The sequence below is a fragment of the Micromys minutus genome (genome assembly GCF_963924665.1).
Source record: "Micromys minutus genome assembly, chromosome: 9".
Taxonomy (NCBI): Eukaryota; Metazoa; Chordata; class Mammalia; order Rodentia; family Muridae; genus Micromys; species Micromys minutus.
In genome coordinates, this window is record NC_137978.1 from 43,892,116 (window position 1) to 43,912,192 (window position 20,077).

Genomic DNA, 20,077 nt, shown 5'->3' on the forward strand with positions numbered 1-20,077 from the left:
GCCAAAGACATAGGGGTGGGTGCATGCCTTGAAATTCGACAGAAGTAGCTGCGCAGGATCGACAAGTGGAGCTCTTAGAAGATCCCAAGAAACCTCCAAGGGCGAGGGGAAGAGACTTGAATCATAGACTCAACTTTACTGCCTTAAGCCTTTCTGCAGTTCTTCCTCAGCCGAGGCCCCCAGCTGTCCCCAGACGCATAGGGTGTGGCGGTTAACACCACCCCCCCCTTCTCCAGCAGACGCCCTGCCCCACCCCCTCAGGACAGCTGCCGGCCACCAAGAGGATGGCCCAGCTCCAAGCCCTTGCGCGGGTGGAGATCGCAAGGCGCCGGCACGAGGGGCGCTGGGTCCCTCTGGGTACCCCATCAGTAAACCTTCCTCCCGCCTCTACTGAACTCGGAGGCTGCTCCCCTGGGACCGAAAACCCCCTCCTCTCCTCACCATGCAACCAGGGCCAGAAGGGAAGGTGGAGAGATGGAAGGAAGGTTCGCGAAGTGCCGCTGGGCCGCCCCCTCATCCCACCCCACCCCCTCCCACCCTCTCCCCGCCCCCAGGGCCGCAGGGGCCCGCGCCCTCCTCCCGCGGGCGATCCTCCGGCCAAGTGGGCGCGTCCTGCCCGGGCCGCCCGGATCTGGTGTCCGCTGCAGCTGGCTGTGCGGCGGGCGCCCGCACCGGCACAATCGCCGACGGCGTTGGCTATTAATAACGCTCCGGGCGAGCCCGGGGTCGCGCAGTCATGGCCAGCCCAGAACCCCTGCGCGGCGGGGACGGCGCCCGGGCCGCGAGGTAGGATCCTCCAGGGCCCGTTCGCCGCCCGGTAGGACCGGGGGTACTGGGTGGACTCCCATCCCGGACCCGCGGCCCCTTTCCCTTGGCTGTGGGTAGTGGTCCTGCCCGGGTGTGGCACGGGGCGGAGCCACGGGGGAAGGGAGATGGGAGGCCCTGGCTTGGGGACCTGACACCTCCGGTGGTTTGTGTTACTCCTTACACAAACTGAGCATGATTAATCCTTTCAGGCTAGCAACCTGTCAAAATGTACTTGACCTAACTAGCCGAAGAGTATTAAGTTTGGTTTGTGTTGTTTTTTTTTTTTTTCTTTCTTTTTTTTTTTTTTAAATTTTTTATTTAAGTCTTATTTTTCCCGTGGTTACTCACTCACTTGTTAGTGGGACTAGGGAGAAACCATTTGAGAAATCACTGCATTTGAGCCACTTGACGCAGGGTTGGGCACCTGCCAGCTTGAAGTTGAGTCTGTTCAGTCAGCTTGTTCTCCCTGGCGTGGCTCAGGGTGGAGGCCTAGAGATGGGTTGTTCTCCTGGCCTAGCACTGGGCCCTGGCTGAGCCCAACAGCTGTCCACACTGTAACTTTATCACTGGGGACTTCGGAGTCGTTTTTTGTCCCAGGTCACATTGTGGCCCAGGGACTTCCCAGTGTATCAGATTATGGGAATACTTCCTGGTACCCCCTGTTGTCATATGAGAAGACAAAGCTAAGCTGAGTCTTAACACATTTTGCCTGTATTCCCCACACACATACTAATAAGCTGGAATCGTCCAAGGTCCAAGTCAGTCTGATGAAGGAGTTGTCCAAGTCCTCTGGGACAGAGACAGTGGCAGGAGCCTTGAGGTCAGGGGCCCCAGCTGGGCACTGTCCCTCTCTTGCTTGGCCTCCTGCTTCTTCGTCAGCTCAGTAAAGGCAGTTAGTTAGCTGAGGACAACCTCTGGTACCCAGGCTGGTGTGGCAGCCTGGAAGTCAGGAGGCCTGGGTTCTATACACTTGACCTTGGGCACATTTGCCCTGGGTGTTCAGTTGGCTTTTTCTTGCCTTCCAAGGGTCCCACAAGTAGCCCCATCCTCAGGACGCTCACTCTCACCTGCGGACAAACGTCCCTTCATAACCCAAAGTCACTACTGCTGAAGGGAGGTGCGTTCAGAACACCATGAAGACACAGTGGGTATTGTTTGGGATAAGGTACCAAGTAGATGGAGTTGGAGGATGTTTAGACATTTGTTAAGTAAAACAAAAAAAATATTTGTTTTAGCCCTGACTGTCCTGGAACTCACTATGTAGACCAGGCTGGCCTATAACTCACTGAAATCCACCTGGTTTCCCAAGGGCTAGGATTAAAGACAGGTGCCACCACTGCCCTGCCATAGATGACTTTTTCTGGCTGGGAAATGAACCTAGCACTTCCTGTATGCTAGGCGAGGGCTCTGCCCCTCAGTCTCAACTCCGACCCTAGAAAGACGTTCCGGATATGATGCTTCAAAGAGTCTTTTTGGCTTGTGCTAAAAGGGCTGGGAACTGTGGTCTCCAGGCTCCCTTCACTTACAGAGCCTCAGGTGAGAGGCCAACCTTCTGCTCTTTGCCCTTTGGCTTGCTGACCCCTGCATTGATGAGCAGCCTACAAGGGAGTATTCGTGTAAGTGCTTAGAAGAGAGGTTAAGTCATTTCAAGACAGAAACGGTACAGAGAGAAAGCAGGGACTCAGGCAGAGCAGAGCTCCAGCAAGCAGTTACTCCTTCCCGGTGCCCGCGATTTTACCTTCTCTGGTAGCTCCGGTTGGTGTTTTTAGGCAGATTGGTATTCAGGAAGCTGCATTTTCCAGTTCCCTCCTTTAGATAGTGTGGGCTCAGAGTAGGAGGTGTGAAAAGTTGCCACATGCTCTGGGTTGCCAGGCACTGGGCAGGTGGCAAGAGGAATGTGAGCTGAGGCTAAAAACTGTTATGTTAGGGCCACATCTCTGAGATTCTGAGAGCTGGGCATGGATGGCTTGTGCCTGTAATCGCAGCACTTGGGAGGCTGAGGCAGGAGGATTGTTACGAGTTCCAGACCTGGGATTGGAGAGATGGATCCCTTGATAAGGGCACTTGTGGTTCTTGCGGAGGACCTAAGACTGGGTTCCCAGCACCCACGTGGTGTCTCACAGCCATTCATAACTCCAGGGGACCTGATGCCTTCTTTTAACCTTTGAGGGCAGCAGGAATATAAGTGATGCACGACATGTATGCAGGCAAAACATCCATACATATAAACTATGCCACGGGGCAACCATGTTGTAAACAGCAAACTAGGGCTAGACTTAGCTGCAGAGAGGCAAGGAGGCTTGTTAGAAAGCAGTACAGCCAAGCCATGGTGGAGGAAGCCTTTAAACCCAGCACTTGGGAGGCAGAGGCAGGCGGATCTACAGAGTGGTCACACAGAGAAACCCTGTCTCAAAAAGATAACAATACAAACCAACCAACTAACCAACCAACCAGAAAAGGTCGATACAACAGAGTCAACAAACCATGGTATGGACGAGGCCCTAACACTGGGATGGAGAGGGCTGGACAGGACTAGAGACTTCCTGTGGTAAAGGTCAGTTTGGAGGGAGGGTGGCTAAATGGAGCAGGGAATTCTTGCTAACCGGCCGGACGTGGAGCACATAGTCTGTGGGCAGCTGAGCTGCGGTTAAACCTGAACTCAAGGTCTCACTCTGTTGCCCTGGCTGGCCTGGAACTTGCCATGTAGATCAGACTGGCTTAGAACCTACAGGAAGCCCCTTGCTTCTCCATGGGATTAAAGGCATGCATCAGAGAGGAAGCAGGTTTGAGTAGCTTCATCTGGTGTTTTGGGGGTACCTCAAGCTCAGCTGCCCCCAAATTATAGTTCTCATGAAGCTGGGGAATCTGGCTCAATACTGGTTGGATGAGGCAGACCACCTGTAGTTTCGGCCCTAGAAGGAGGGCCTTGTCCTCAGGACAAGCTGTCTGGGAAGATTAGCCCTATTGATGAGCTCTGGGTTTGATTGAGAGACCCTTCCCCAGTGAATAAGGGAGGAAAGCTATTCAGAAAAATTCTCAACATTAGTGTTCGGAGTCCATATGCATATATGTGTGTGTGTGCGCACATACATATGTGAGTGTCCAGGCTGATTGTGAACTCTCTATGCTGAAGGATGACCTTGAACTTCTGATTCTCCTGCTTCTACCTCCTAAGTGTTGTGGTTGTAGGACTAGACATGCGCTACCACAGTGGGTTTTATGTAGTATTAGGAATCAAAGTCAAGGTACCCTACATGTTCCATGGGCATTCTACCAACTGAGCTACACCCTTGGCTATTACTATGTGTGTTCGTGCGTTTGCACGTGTGTGTGTGCACATGTGTGTGCAGGCCAGAGGATGTACTGGTTCCTCATAGGATCCCTCACTGGGTCTGGAGCTCACCAGTTAAGCTACACCAACTCTCCAGGGTTCTGTCCGAGACCAGCTCAGAAAAACAACAGGGGTCTCCCAGAGCTGGAGGGAGGATTGAAAGAAAAGAGACAAGGTAGTTAAAGTTGCAGCAAGACTTAGGCTGGACTTAAACCTCCTGGCCAAAGCGAACCTTGGTTTTATTTGTCTTCTTTTTAAATCATTTTAATTACATGCAAAAAGGTAACGTGGGTTCTGAGACTGGGATCAATCGAGATAACAACCAAAAATCCTGTAAACATTTTACTGGAGGTCAGGTGAAAAGATCAGGGACAAAAAGGGGGGTCTCAAAAGACAAAGAGAGTGCTGAGCCTATATCCGCTGAATCTGCCCTGTCTGGAGCTACATTCTTAAGGATACTGCCTGGAGCTTCAAATATGAATGTCCACATTCTTAAAAGCCCTGCCCCAAACTTCAGATGTAGTTGTACTTCCCTATAGCCCCATTCTTGTGAGCCCTGCCTAGGGCTACAGATGTAAATGTGCTAACAGGGCGTAGCACAGAAGCCAGATTCCTGCCTTGGCTAGCCCCAAGATGTCCTGGGATAATATTAATATTACTCCGCTATCAACTGTTCAGAGGTGCCAAAAATGCTCTCCACAGGGTTCTCCTGTCTAATACTCAGTGCGAGGCTTCCAGTGTTGAGGCCTTACCACAGCATCTGGGTTTTCACAAGGCTGTGGGACCAACACCCAGTTTCTCATGCTTGTGTGTAGAAAACAGGCATTGTACTTGGCTGATCCATCTTCAAAGCCCATTGCGTTTGTTTGTTTTGGGGGTTGTCTTTTTGTTTTTGCTTTTATTTGCTTTTATATTCACTCTTTAAACTTTGTATTTGGCATGTATGCAGGGAGGAATGCATAGGACCAGAAAAGGGTGTCATCCCCCCTGAACTGGAGTTGCAGGGGGTTGTGCTGGGAACTGAACTCTGGTCCTTTGCAGGAGCAGCCAGCCCTCTTTAGCTGTTAGCACTAAGTCGTCTCTCTAGCCCCACCCTTGCCCCTTTAATTCCCACTCACTTATTTAGTGTGTGTGTGTGTGTGTGTACACTCCTGGGACAACTTGTGGAAATCGGTTCTCTCCATTTGGAAGCCAGGGACTGAACTCAGTTTATCAGATTTGGTGGCAAGTACCTGTATCTGCTGAGCCATTCACTGAATCCCATTTTGGGGGGGGGGGAGTGGCAGATTCTTATGAAACCAGGGTGGCCTCCAACTCACTAAGTAGCTGAAGATGGCCTTGCATTTCTGACTGACCCCCTTCCTCAGCCTCCCAGGTGTTGGGATTACAAGCATACAGGAAAGAAAGGCTGTTTTTCCTTGTCATTTTTTTTGGGAGGGGACAGTTTCTCTATGTGTTCCTAGTTGCCCTTGGACGTGGAATACCGAGCTGGGTCTCATAGCAGAGACCAGCCAGTGATGCTGGGGTGTGCGTGGGGAAGAGGCAGACTGGTGAGGGGAGTAGTGTCTTAGGGTTTCATTGCTGTGAAGAGATACCGTGACCATGGCAACTCTTACAAAGGAAAATTAACTGGGGTTGGCTTACAGGTTCATAGCCCATAGTCATGGCTGGGAAGCCTGCAATATCCAGGCAGGTACGGAGCAGGAGAAGCTGAGAGTTCTACATTTTTGATTCAAAGGCAGCCAGGAGAAGGGTCTCTTCCACACTGGGTCAGGCTTGAGCATAGGAGACCTCAAAGCCCACCAACCCCTACAGTGACACACTTCCTCCTCATGGTCACACCTCCTCCAATAAGGCCACTTCCCAAGGGCCAAGCATATTCAAACCACTGTGAGTTAGGTAAGGAGAACCTTCTGCCGCTAACCCTGAGGTAGAGGCCCTGTTGACACACTAGTGGGGCACAGGCTGCTCGTTCACAGCCCAACATCTCTCTTGCAGGGACACACACACAGAGGCCAGTTTTCCTCTTCAGGACTCGGAATCCCCGAAGGAGGCCAAGACCTTCAACCCAGAGGCCACTCTGTCTTTGGAGGGGACTGTGAACCTAGAGGACATTCTCTATCTGGGGGCATCGGGGGACTTTGAAGAGAGTTTTTATGAGGAAGAGTCTGAGAAGCCAGAGCAGACACTGTACATCGACGAGTCGAGGCAGCCAGATGAGGCCCTGGACCTGGAAGAGTCTGCGAGTCCAGAGGAGACACCCTTTGTGGAGGAACCTGGAAGGCCAGATGAGGTACAGTTTTCAGAGCAGCCTGCGGAGCCAGCAGAGAGCCCAGCTGCTTGTGAGGGAGAAATGGTGACCCCGGAGGAAAGCCTTCCAGCTCACCCGACGGCCAGCACAGAGGAGAAGCTCAGCGTGGAGGACCTGGAGCTACTGGAAGACCGTTTCCAGCAGTGCGTACAGGCCGTGTCCCAGCTGGAAGAGGAGAGGGACCAGCTCATCCACGAGCTGGTGCTGCTCCGGGAACCAGCCCTGCAGGAGGTACAGCAAGTCCACCAGGACATCCTGGCTGCCTACAAGCTGCACGCACAGGCAGAGCTGGAGAGGGATGGGCTCAGGGAGGAGATCCGGATGGTAAAGCAGAAGCTATTCAAGGTGACCAAGGAATGCGTGGCTTACCAGTACCAGCTGGAGTGCCATCAGCAGGACGTGGCTCAGTTTGCCGATTGCAGGGAAGCGCTGACCACCCGGGCAGCCCAGCTCTCTGGAGAACTGACCCAGCTCCGAGATGCCTACCAGAAGCAGAAGGAGCAGTTGCAGCAACAGCTAGAAGCACCCCCGACCCAGAGCGACGGGCACTTTCTCCAGGAGAGCCGACGGCTGTCGACACAGTTTGAAAACCTCATGGCAGAAAGCCGCCAGGGCCTGGAGGAAGAGTATGAGCCTCAGCTGCTCCGGCTCCTGGAAAGGAAAGAGGCCGGGACCATAGCTCTGCAGGAGACGCAGGCAGAGATCCAGGAGATGAGGGAGGCTCTGAGACCCCTGGAAGCAGAGGCCCGGCAGCTCCAACTTCAGAACAGGAACCTGGAGGACCAGATCACGCTCGTGAAGCAAAAGCGCGATGAAGAGGTTCAACAGTACAGGGTAGGCCCACTGGCTGCGCAAGGGGCAGCGTTATTATTGTGTAGTTCCGGTTGGCCAGGAGAGCTTGAGAAACTCGAGACCTTCCTGCCTCAAGCCTTCGGGGTGCTGGGACCATAGGTGTGTGCTACCACATCAGCAGAAGTGACATCTTTTAGCTCAAGGGAAGTCTGATGTAGACCAGGCTGGCCTCAAGCTCCCAGATCCACCTGCTTCTGCTTCCTGAGTGTTGGGACTAAAGGTGGCCCCCCCCCACACCCACCCAGATAGGTCTAATAATGTCTTTAGAGGTAGGGGCTACTTACCATCCAGCATTAGAGAAAAACCTGTTTTGGGGGCCCACTCATTATTATTATTATTATTTATTCTTTCATACAATATATCCTGACCACAGCCTCCCCTTCCTCCATTCCTCCAAATCCACCCCCAACCAAGTTCATTTGGTTAGGCCAGGGTTAGGATTTGACAGGTCTTTTTAGTCTTCGTTTACATATCCACCCTCCCCCTGTGTGTGTGTATGTGTGTGTGTGTGTGTGTGTGCAGTTTGTGGGTTCTGGAAACTGAGCCTAGGGCTTTACACAGGCTAGTCAACTTCTCCATAGCTTTACCCATAATCCTCCTTTAACTTGAGACAGTGCCTAAATTGTCTAGGCTAGTCTTGAACTCACTCAGTAGCTCGGGCAGGACCTAAATTTGAGATCTTCCTGCTTTGGCCTCCCATGTAGCTGGGATTACATGCCTATGCTACCAGGGTGAAACGGGCCTGGCCAGCCCTAAGTGTTTCCCTTCTTCCTATTTAGATTTTAACGGAACAGTGACTTATGTTTGGCTATGGAGAATTAGAGCAGCCCAGTGCACTCATTCTGCACTCTACTGGGCACACTGGTCCTCAGATCCAGCTGTGTGGGATCTGGGATGGAATCTCTCACCATTTTCCATTTTTGTGCACGGCGCCTTAACCCTTGTATTCGAGTTATTTCTGATTAAGTGTGAGCCAGTTCTAACCCCATTTTAGAACGGTAAGACATAAATACCGAGCGAATAAACATTTGTGTGCCGCTGCAGGCTGGGTGTGCAGAAGGCAGGGGCTATCTTTACGTATCTCCTAGTCCCTGCCAGCAGCGTAGGGGACACAGCAGGCAAATGTTAAGTGCTAGGCACACTGGGAAAACTTTCATGTGTGGCCTTTTATAGCCTCAGTTTGTTTTATTTGCAGACAGGGTCTTAAGTGGCTTGGATCGGCCTCAGAGTTATGTGTGACCAGAAGTTCCTGCTACCTCTGTCTACCTCAGGCAGGCCTTTAACTCACCCTTCTCTGGGAGTATCACATATAGGCGTGTCTAAATTTGGGATTTTTGGTGTTCAAAACAGATTTCCTTGGATAAATTTAAAGTTGTCTGTCTTCCCTCAATAGAAGCCTTGAAAATGGCTGCGTTCATTTTGTTGAGAATCTTATTATAGCATTTATGATTTTTAAAAAAGATACATTGTTTTTAGATTTATTTATTATGTATACAGTGTTCTGCCTGCGTGTATGCCTGATCCCATTCCAGGCAGTTGTGAGCCACCATGTGGTTGCTGGGATTTGAACTCAGGACCTCTGGAAGAGCAGTCAGTGCTTTTAACTGCCGAGCCATCTCTCCAGCCTTATGATTTTTAAAAATTATTTTATTTTATTTATTTATTTTTTTGAGACAGAGTTTCTTTGTGTGACCTTGGCTGTCCTTTAGCTCTGTACACCAGGCTGGCCTTGAACTCAGGATCTTGAGTGCTGAGATTAAAGGCGTGCACCAGCAACCGCTGGTTTCAGGTTTTATTTTTGGTCATTTGGGTGAGTGCACATGGAATTGCATTGGATTCACAGAAGCTGCACTCAGAGGCGGCAGAGAGCTGCCTCCTGGGAATCAGTCGAATTCAGGTCCTCTGCAAAGACCATGCACAGAGCTCCACGTTGCTGTTTTTGCGACAGACTCTCACTGTTGAATGTAGACTGCCTTAAACTCTTGGTCCTTCTGCCGTAGCCCCCTGAGTGCTGAGGTTTCAAGACATGTCACCATGCCTATCTAAGGTCTTTGTTTCTGAAAGGGTTCCCAAATGGTGACTCACCGTGTTTCCTAATGGTGACTTCTCAAGGCGGCTCCGAGCTTCTTAGGTTGCCCCTGCACTCTTCAAAGTCTATTTGTGGAGACTGCCACCTTCACCATCCTTCCATTCACAGTTTCTGCAGGTCTAGTATAATGGAGGCTAAGGTGCTGGCAAGAAAAGACAGGAAGTAGTCAGGGATGAGGTATTGGTGTTCTCGGAGTTTACAGTCTGGGAGGGATGCCAGACAAAACGAACATTTTCATAAAATCCAACACCGTTGAGGTTAAGGAAGCTTCCTGAGTGGAGAATGTAGCTCAGTGCTGGGGTGCGTGCTTAGCATGCACATCCGGCACGGCACACGCAAAAAGAGAAGAGGCCTGACGTGGTGGAGTGTGTCCAGCATTCAGGATGCAATGGCAGGTGGATCTCTGAATTCAAGGTCAGCCTGGTCTGCATATCGAACTCCAAGACGAGGGTGGGGGGAGGAAGAAAGAAGAGGGAAAAAGAAGTTGCTTGATTTGAGATGGATAAATATGAATGTCTTAGACTCAATGAACATGCTTCAATGAGCTAAGCCCAGAAGCATCTGAAGAATTAGCCCCTGTATGTGCTCATTCCTGCCTAGGGAAACGACGGGGCCGCAGAGGATTAACAACAGCTAACATGTACTAGCAAGTTCTCTACAGTGTTCGGTTTACTTTATACCTCTGCAGGGTATGAAATGTTTGAAAGGTACAAGGAGAGGGGGAGACAGAGAAGCTGTTGGTCCAGAGCTCCACAGTTCCGGAGCGGAGGCCTGAGCATGCTCTTAGCCCCCACAAAGTGTTTTGGTTGGGCCTAGAATGACTTCACGGACCGGTTAGGTAAAAGTGTTCCAGGCAGAGGGGACAGCTCATCCGAGAGCCAGAAAGTGAGCTCAGTACGGCTGAACCATAAGGAATGAGTGGACAGGCAGGGCTGGAGTGGAAGATGTGATTTTATGGTAAGGATTTCTTTGTGTGTGTGTGTGTGCCTGTGTGTAGCCATGCGTGGCTGTACATGCTGATTGAGTGTCTTGCTCTGTCACTCTTGGCTTTATACCTGTGAGAGGTCTCAAACAGCATGAAGCAATCCCAGTTGCTGGTCTACCCCTCTCTGCCCCCAGCATTGGGACCTGTGTGTGGTCATATATGAACTTATTATGAAACTTCTGGGGATTTGAACTTATGACTTCATGCATTTGTACCAAGTATTCAACTGCTGAGCCCTCTTCCCTGCCCAAGTCTTTAGTCACAGATCCTTCCCCCTCCACTCCAAGTACACTAAAAAAAAACTCTTGACGATTTCATACATGTATATTCTGATTACAGCCATCCTTCCCAATCTTCTTTCCCCAACCTCTGCCAAGCCCTCCAATTTTCCAGCAAGCCTCCCCCTCCCCCTCACATTCATGCTTTTGTTTTGGTAAATGTCTATTTAGAACGTGTAAATGTCTTCCTGGGACTGCGCTGGATGCTGTCTGGTCTCTAACTGCAGGGTGCCAGGGCACTTCAGTTTGGCCTTCTCAGGTTTCACAGAGAGGCCACAAGAGTCTGTGTAAGGAAAGTAGCAGGGCAATGAGGAATGTGAGCTTGGAGCCAAGGCAAATCCTGGCTCTGCTCCCTCACAGGTGAAGTGGGCTCATACCTGATTTTAACCAAGAGGCCAAGAAGCAGAGGAAATGGACCTTCTGGGATTGGAGAGATGTCTGGTGGCTGAGAGAGCTGCTGCTCTTGCAGAGGTCATTCCCTGTAGAGACATAGGGCAGGTTACACCTCCCTGTGTAAAGACTTTTTATTTGTCCGTAGTAAATGCCTTCTGGGAGGCTTACTTCCTCCATCTGCTAACCTAGGCCTAGTCCTGGAAGCTTCTAGCCTCTGTACAATCTAATCTAGGCCCAGAATGTGTTCAGTCTCCGAGACTTACTGCTGAATAAGCGCACCCTTTCTAGTTGTTTCTGAACAGTGGCTGGCTGGTTCACATCAGCTGCTCTGGCTCAAATCTTCTCTAAGCCGACTGATTCAATCTGGCTTCTCTTGGCTTCTGATTGACTTGCTCTGCTTAGCCCCAAACTAAGTCTGTCAATCTGTTCTAATCTTCTGACTCCTCCTTCTCTGGCTCATCCTGTCTTCACCTGTGTCTAGCTTGTTCTCTCTGCAACCCGGGTATAATTGTACTGGTAAAATTGTCTCCTTCTCTGTCTCTGCATTGTTCTCTTAAGTAGTCTCTCTTCCCTCTCCTCAGAAGAGTTGGGTGGACCCTGTCTCACTAATTCTGTCAAGTTCTTTCTTTGATTCGTCACTGTTTCTACTATTCAAATAGCTATCACTTTCAAACATGGCTGCTTCTTTCCACAAGCCAACTTTGTCTTCATCTTTTGGGATTAAAGATTCACAGTTAAGTTATGTCAGCCAGGTGTGTGCTAAGAGTTGAACCACATCACAACTACAAACAGGTTTTTTTTTCCCAGTATTTAACACAATCTTAGGGTTCACAGTGTGATCAAATATCCCGCAACATTCCAGTTAACTCCAGCTCTGTGGGATCCATGACCTCCCTAGACACTGCATGCACATCGTGCACATATATACACTGAGGTGAGATGAATTCATATTATTTTTTTAAAAAATGGGATCGATAGGCACTCCATAGGGTTGCATAGAACAAGCTAGTTATATACCTATATACTCTTTACTCTTTGAGCCAGGCTTTCTCTCTATACCCGACTAACCCAAACTATGTAGATCAGGTTGACCTCTAACTCTCAAAGAGCCACTTGCTTCTGTATACATTTTTCTTTTGTAGACAAGGTTCCTCTGTGTACCTGTGTATCCCTGGTCATTCTAGAACCCACTCTGTGGACCAGGCTGGCCTCAAACTCAGAGATCTGTCTGCCTCTGCCTCCTGAGTGCTGGGATCAAAGGGTGTGCCACTAGCATCACTGACACCAGCTAAGTTTGTTTTTTTTTTTTTAAAGCAAAGATTTGGTCTGTATTCAGGCTAGTCTGGAGCTCCTGATCCTACTGCCTGTAGCTTCTGGGATTATCAGCTTCTGTAGTTGAGATTCAGGAATCACCACACAAACCATATGAACACTGATTTCAGTTGAGCAAGAATTTATTGAAGGCACACTCCAAGACTAATCAGTCAGGGCCACAAAAAAGAACTTGGGAGCCTAATTGTGGTACAAGCCTGTTCTTAGGGCAGGATTTTTTATAGGATAAAACAAGTTCAGACGTACATTTCTGCTAACTAGACAGTGTTATCAGCGGACTTTTCAGCTGATTGGCCCCGAGTGAGGTAAGAGGGGTGGTGGGCAGGTGGTGAACAGGAGTTTCCGAGCACTGAGATGTCAGAGCATAATATAGCTGTAGTATTAGGAGCTTTTAGGAGAAATTAGTGTTGTATGGATAACTACTTCTGGGAAGCAGAGTCTGAAAACCTGAACTTAATTTTACCTTATGAGCAAAATGGAGACTGAATACAAAATGGCTGCAGTTTTAATGTTAAAAGAAGTGGCCTCAGCACTGCTACCTCATCTCTCGTGGCAGCCTGGATGGTGGGCTGAAAGAGCCTGTCATTGCTCAGGCCATAGGTGGAAAGAGATTTCTGAGACAAGTGATCAATTGGTGACATAGTAGGGAGGACGAGGGATTTTCTGAGAATGCTATCAGTCACATCTGGTTGGGACTCAGACATAAACTACTATAACCCACACACACCTACCATCGCTGTGAGCCACTTCCCCACAGTCCCAAGCTCATGCATTAGCCAGCTTTCCCTGGGAAGCTGACCTGGAGTTTATTATTTTATTTCTGGCTTTGTAGATTAACCAGGTCAGCTTTGAATTCACCTGCCTCTGCCTCCCGAGTGCTGGGATTAAAGGCACCACTGCACCTGTCTTAGTCTTAGATGTTTTTAACTTTATTTTTATTATGAGTGTGTAAGTCTTGGTGCAGATGGCCACAGACGTCAGTCATTGGACCCTTGGGAGTTGCAGTTACCAGCAATTATGAGTTGTCTGAGGTGTGGGCTGGGAACTGAACTTGGATCCCTGCAAGAACACTGTGATTTTTAAAATTTTGTGTATATGGGTGCTTTGCTTACATGAGTGTTCATGTACCAAGGCAGCCAGAAGGCAGCATCAGATCCCTTGGAACTGGAGGTACAGATGCTTGTGGGTCCTGCTTTAAACATTGAACCATCTTGGTGTTTAAGGGATAGTGGTGGTGAATGCCTTAAATCCCAGCACTCAGGAGGCAAAGGCAGGTCGATCTGTTGGATTTCTGGCCACCCGGGACTACAGAGTGAGCTCTAGGACAATAAGGAACACAGAGAAACCCTGTCTCACAAACATACCAAACAAAACCCACAAAACGAAAACCCAAACCAACCAACCCAAACATCAAGCCATCTCTTAACACCCTTTCCCCTTCTAATTTTTTAAAAGATCTCATTACAGATAATTGTGACCTGCCATGTAGTTGCTGGGATTTGAACTCAGGGCCTCTGGAAGAGCAGTTAGTGCTCTAACCACTGAGCCACCTCTCCAGCCCCTCCGGTAACAGGTTCTTCTTAGCCTTGGCTTCTTCCCTTCTAGCTCGAGACAGTTTTTCTCATGGGCCTAGTGGTAGTTTGCTTTCTTTTTGAGATAGGGTCTGTTAGACCCTAGGCTGTCGAGGGATGACCCTGAGTCTGGGTAGAGTTCTGCGATTACAGGAAGCATTATCACACCTTCTTCCTGTACTGTGCAGCACTGCCCCACCCATGTACTTTTGTGCCTTAATTAAAACTGGGGCAGCAATGTGACATTCTTAGATGGTAAAGGCCACATCTCTGTGGTCCCCAAAGCAGGGCTGGGCACATGAACGCGTGCGCGCGCGCGCACACACACACACACAAACACACAATCTTTGACAATTCTGGTTAAAGGTGTCCAGCATCACAGACTTATCTGCCTCAGTACATCAAAGCTGCCTCGTCAGAAAAGCCCTTTAATAGCACATACCCAAAACTGACACTAACACCCAATGTCCCCAATGTTCAGACCATTTGAGACAAGGTCACACACAGCTCAGGCTGGCCTGGAACCTGATTCTGTCTCCACTTCCAAAATGCATATCCCATAATTCATGCTGTTGGGGGTCAAACCCAGGGCTTTGCAAACAAAGGCAGTCTGCCAGGTGAGCTGCACCCTCAGCTGTCCCATCCCAATCCTCAAGGATCCAAACCCCTAGCAGCCAAGTCAGACATGCTGACCGCCTTCCTTTATTACCAGAAGACTCAACTAATACTCAGCTGGTATCCTCAGTATCACACACAAGTTTCTATCCCACATTTCCTTTTTTTTTAAAAAAAATACAGTGTTTTATGTAGTGCAAGCTGGCCGGAAAGTATGTCACCACAGTTAGTTTTATTGAACTTCAGGCTCTCTACCTTCCACCATCAGAGTGCTTGTGTACCATGACTCCTTCTTAATCATTTCCCAGTGCTGGCTCATCAGGCATGTGCTCTGCCCCTGATCTATATAACTCTAGTCCCTTTGTTCAGGTTTACCTTTGGCTTTAGTTGCAAAATGATTTTCAAACCTTAAAGAATCTCAATAATGTATGAAGTACAGATAAATCCTTTTTTAAAAAAACAAAACTTCCAACCCACAAGTTAAAAATACCTTCCTATGCTCCTAAAATAGAAAGTAATTATGAGGCATGTCAGCAACTGATAAAGCACCAAGAATACCAAACCCCTGAATACAGCTATTCTAAAAGAATTTACTCACTTTGTCTTGCCTGCATGTTTTCTTGTATTTCTTTGTCTTGTGTGCACTTCATGTATTCTTGGTACCCAGAGAGGTGAGGAGAGGGTCTCAGAACAGGAGCCTAGAACTAGTTAAGAATCATATGGATGCTAAGAATCAGGCCTGGGTTCTCAACCCCCTCTCACAGTTTGAGACCAGGTTTCTCTGCATAGTCCCGGCTGTCCTAGAACTCACTCTGTAGACCAGGCTTGCCTCTGCCTCCCAAGTGCTAGGATTAAAGATGCAGGTTGCTATTCAGTGATAGAGAGGGCACAATGGTGTGTATGCCTTTAGTCCTAGTACTGAGGAGGCAGGTCAGAGTTGAAGGCCAGCATGGCCTATGTACATTCCAGGCCAGCCAGATACATAGTGAGATCTTGTTGGTTAAAAACGAACAAACAAAACTCAAAAACCAAATGATAACAAAGTCTAATATGCAAGCACTGTATTAGTAGATACCAGGAGTTTATTGTCTGGCTCACAAATGTTTGGCAATCCTGTGCAGGAGCAGCTGGAGGAGATGGAGGAGAGACAGAGGCAGTTACGCAGTGGGGTGCAAGTTCAGCAACAGAAGAACAAGGAGATGGAGCGGCTGAGGACAAGCCTTGCTGAGGAGCTGTCCACATATAAGTCAGTGTTCTCTGCTTCGCAAACCTCTGAAATCTAAAACTGGGAGGATGGTGGGAGGTTCCAGGAGATAATTCACTTAAAGAAAAACAAATCATGTGGGGAAATGACATTCAAACTGTGCCCACCCATGAACAGATGGAAAACAGCTCTTTCTTTTTAAAGGGCTATGGTACCCAAGAGTCTGGAACAGGCTGATGCACCTACTTCTCAGGCAGGTGGAGTCCAGACACAATCGCCAGGTGACCTTTGTGGGTAGATGATAGTGGTGTTTGCTCGTTACTGCCTCCCTAACACTGATGCCTTACTCTGGAGTGCTACCCCTACTCTGAGTTATAGGGACCTCTCTACCTAATACCTGCCCCTTCTTAAATGGAGCTTCACTTTGTAGCCAAGGATGGGCTTCAATTTGACACAGAATTCCTGGTCTTAGCCTCCCAAGTGCTACATCTAAATTTTCAAATAATAAGGATATGTCTCTGAAATACCTAAGGTCAAGCATAATTGATTTGGAAAGCGTCAATTTTTTTTTTTTTTTTTTTTGAGACAAGGTTTTTCTGCGTAGCCCGGCTGTCTTTGCATCCAGGCTATCTGCCTGCCTCTGGAGGGTGAGGATTAAAGTTGTGCCACCACTGCCCAGTTAAGAACTTTTAAGTTGAGGACACAGAAGTGGCTCTCAGAACCCACACAGCAACTCATAAGACTATAGCTCCAGCTCTGGATGATCTGATGCCTTCTGGCCTTTGTAGAGACTTCAGACAAATGTGATACACATATGTACATGCAAGCAAAACATTCACTAACACACAAAACTCCCCAAATCCAGGGTTTACACACACATCCCTTCCAATATTAATACTCAAATTTCCTTGGTACAGATCAAATTACCAAATTCAGAATGACAAGAGGCCAACAAGAGGGTTAAATTACTCATGATAGAGAGCCCAAACATACTGCTTGGTCAACATACAAAAAAACTAACAAACTTGTCCATTTCTTTCTGTGTCAGAGAGTGAATCTGTTTGTAGAAAACTAAACTGAGGTCCTCCAGAGAAGACATCCTCTTAACTGCTAAACCATTTCTCCTGACCCCTTTTTCTTGGAATAATAAACACAAAGGCTGTGGATTCATTCAGTAGTTGGGACTAGTTTAGAGCCTAGTATCTTTCAACCAAACCACACAAGTCCACTTAGGAAGCAGAGGCAGGAGCATCATACATTCAAAAGCCTGTCCGGTTAAACTTGGAGGTTGACTCAAAAAAGTAAAAGAGTAAGTTAACTAAAGGGCTGGATAAAGGGCTGGAGGAATATAGCCTCAGTGATAGGCTTGTTCGGCTTCAATTCCTAGTACCACAAACCATACGCACACACATAAGGTTAACCTCAGTAGATGAGAGTGCATGAAGTAAGCATGTCTTCCAGGAAGAGAAAAACAAATAGAAGATGTCTATATACTTTATTGTATACCAACTGGTAATTCATTTCAAATGATCCTTTTAATAAACTTTCAGATTTTCTTTCATAGTTATACTGATCACTTGGGAGTCATAACCCTGCAATTGAGGACAATCATCTGATGAATGCCTTTTGTAAGAAAAAGAATAAAAACGAATATAAAGAGATCAGAGCTTAGGATGCAGCTCAATTTATGTGCAAGAATGAAGCCCCAGGTTTAAGCTCCAGCACTGAATAAACTGGGTGTGGTAGATGGATGCTTGGAATCTTAACATCATGAGATGGAGGCAGGAACACCTGACTTCAAGGCCATAAAGAGTTCCAGGATATCTTGGGCTAAAGGAAAGACTGTAGCTAGAGCTAGCTCAGCAGACTAGATCACTTGTTTTTTAAGATAAACCAGGTGTGATTTCCCAAATCCACAGAAGAGACTCACAATTACACATAATTCCAGTTTTGGGGCACCTGACACCCTTTTCTGGCTTCGTCAGGTACCAAGCACATACAAAAGCAAGCAAGGCACTCATATGTGTGTGTGTGTGTGTGTAAGGTCTTTCTCTAACCCCCAAAGACACAGAGGTGCACACACTAAACATGCACAAAATCTCAAGAAACACTGACGGAGCTGGAGAAGGCTCTGGTTAAGAGCACTTGTGGTTTTTGCAGAAGACCCAGGTTTAGCTCCCGGCACCCACATGAACTGAGTGTAATTCCAGTCTTAAGGGATCCAATGCCCTTCTCTGGCCTCCATGGGCTTCTTTGCACACATGGTATATTCACATGCATATACAATAAAACCAAAACCAACTTCGAACCTGAAGACAAAGGGACACCAGGCTCTGATCCTTGTGTGAATTAAGCTCTCCTGCCTCAGCCTTCTGACCGCCATTCACTGCTTCTCACTGCCATTATTCAGTTCTGCAAGTAAGAGCTACTTACGTATCTGCAAGTGGAATGTCATTCCTGGTCCCATGAATGCATGTTGTAGGCATGTGTGGTGGCACATGAGTTTAATCAACACTTGGGAGGCAAGTGGATCTCTGGGGATTAAAGGCCAAACTGTTCTACAGTCAACTTCAGTCCAGTCAAAGCTATATAATGAAATCAAACAAACCACATTGTAGAAATCTTTCTCCAGTCTATCCTGTTCTAAGAAAACCTAAGTTTATTGTTATAAAATTGTATTTCAGATTGTAGAACATACAGATTTAACTGTGTTTCTTTCAATCTTACAGGGACTATTTAGAAATGCATGGTCGGATCTATAACCCAGAAACAAGCATTTATCAAAGGATCACTAGGGATGGACTTTCCCCAGATAAAGAGTACCAAGCACCTGGCAAGCAATTCACCCTGTAAAATCACAAACACTGGCTGGCTTGCCTAAAAAGATTTTAAGTTGGCTGCAAGCAGAACCCCAGTCAACTGGCATCTAGACTCTTTGTAGTTTGCTGGTACTGATCTCAGTGCACTGTGGAAGGGGAAACGAGCTGCTTGTCTTCCAGCAGAACCGAGTAATGGATGTAAGTATTGTGAAGAATGTTATGGATTACTGTGCTGATCCAAGCCAAGAACATTTGAGGGAAAATGTTGGGGTCAAAAGGCAGCCAATTTTTGCTATATGGATCCACAACAAATTCTTTTGTGCTACAGGTATTAGATTTTTTTTTTAAGATTCATTTATTATATATAAGTACACCGTAGCTGTCTTCAGACACACCAGAAGAGGGCACCAGATCTCATTACAGATGGCTGTGAGCCACCATGTGGTTGCTGGGATTTGAACTCAGGACCTCTGGAAGAGCAGTCAGTGCTCTTAACCACTGAGCCATCTCTCCAGCCCAGGTATTCGATTTTTAAATGACTCAAGCTCACAAAGCCATTTTCCCCTTCAGGTCTACACTCACATAATATCCTCTTAAAAGTGTCAAATTAAAAACACCACCACCATCATCACCACCACCAGACCCCATTTATATATAATTGCCCTGGGTGGCCTAGAACTCACTTTTTAGACATTGTTGGCCCTGAACTCAGAGATCTGTCTGCCTCTACCTCTAGAGTGCTGGGATTAAAGGAATTACAGGCTTGTTTTCTTGAGACCAGGTCTCAAGTAGTCTAAGCTGGTTTCTAACTTGTTATGTATGCCAGGATGACCTTGAACTTCTGATCATGCTCTACCTTCCAACTGTTGGGAGTATAGGTGTGCGCCATGAAGCATGACCCAAACACGCCCCATCCCTCCAGAGTATCACCATGTATTGCTCTGGCTGTCCTAGAATTCAGGAGGGACTCAAACTCATGGAAATCTACCTGCCCCCTCTTCTCACAAAACCTAAGATTAAGTGTGTACCATCATACCCAGCTTGATAATTTTTACATAATCAGAACTCGTAGGAACACTTCAGACTTGGACCAGACAATTCATTATTCACATTTTCCCAAAAATCCTAAGAGGTTCCGGAGGTGAAACTCAGCTAGTCAGTCCAAGCAGAAGCAGTTAAGTTTTCCAGTGATCACCAAGTGTCAAATAAAGGCACTGATTCTTAATTCTATACTTTAAATGTAGGGGTTCCAATGAAAAACATTTGTCAGTTCAAGTGTCTTTCAAATTTAAACTATGCCTTAAGTTCTCTATCACACTGCCTCTGAGATTCTTGGAAACCTATGTAAAGTCTCTAGAGAAGACTTCAAAAGAATATGTAATTTTACCAAACCCAGTTTGTGTACTCTATCCAGTAATGTCTTCAATTTCCCCGAATGGAGTAAAACTCTTTTATCTGAGGTTATAAGTCTGTTATGTTTATTCAAAACC

The 20,077-nt window shown here is 47.6% G+C and overlaps 1 protein-coding gene across 4 annotated transcripts; it reads left to right on the top strand.

The window, feature by feature from the left end:
• Positions 1–345: 345 nt before the first annotated feature.
• SYNC (syncoilin, intermediate filament protein) lies at positions 346–20,046 on the top strand (the record flags this gene model as incomplete). Of its 4 annotated transcripts, XM_080921478.1 has the most annotated exons (5): positions 656–786; positions 6,137–7,283; positions 15,686–15,810; positions 15,973–16,049; positions 18,498–18,635. In XM_080921478.1, exons 1-5 carry the CDS (start codon positions 737–739, stop codon positions 18,506–18,508), a joined length of 1,410 nt encoding a protein of 469 aa, XP_080777604.1. In that variant the 5' UTR covers positions 656–736. The 4 variants fall into 4 exon arrangements, with proteins under 4 accessions (XP_080777605.1, XP_080777604.1, XP_080777602.1 ...); XM_080921479.1 differs by lacking the exons at positions 656–786; positions 15,973–16,049 and adding an exon at positions 346–485 and having other exon boundaries at positions 18,498–20,046; XM_080921476.1 differs by lacking the exon at positions 15,973–16,049 and having other exon boundaries at positions 18,498–20,046.
• Between the last annotated feature and the right edge of the window lie 31 nt (positions 20,047–20,077).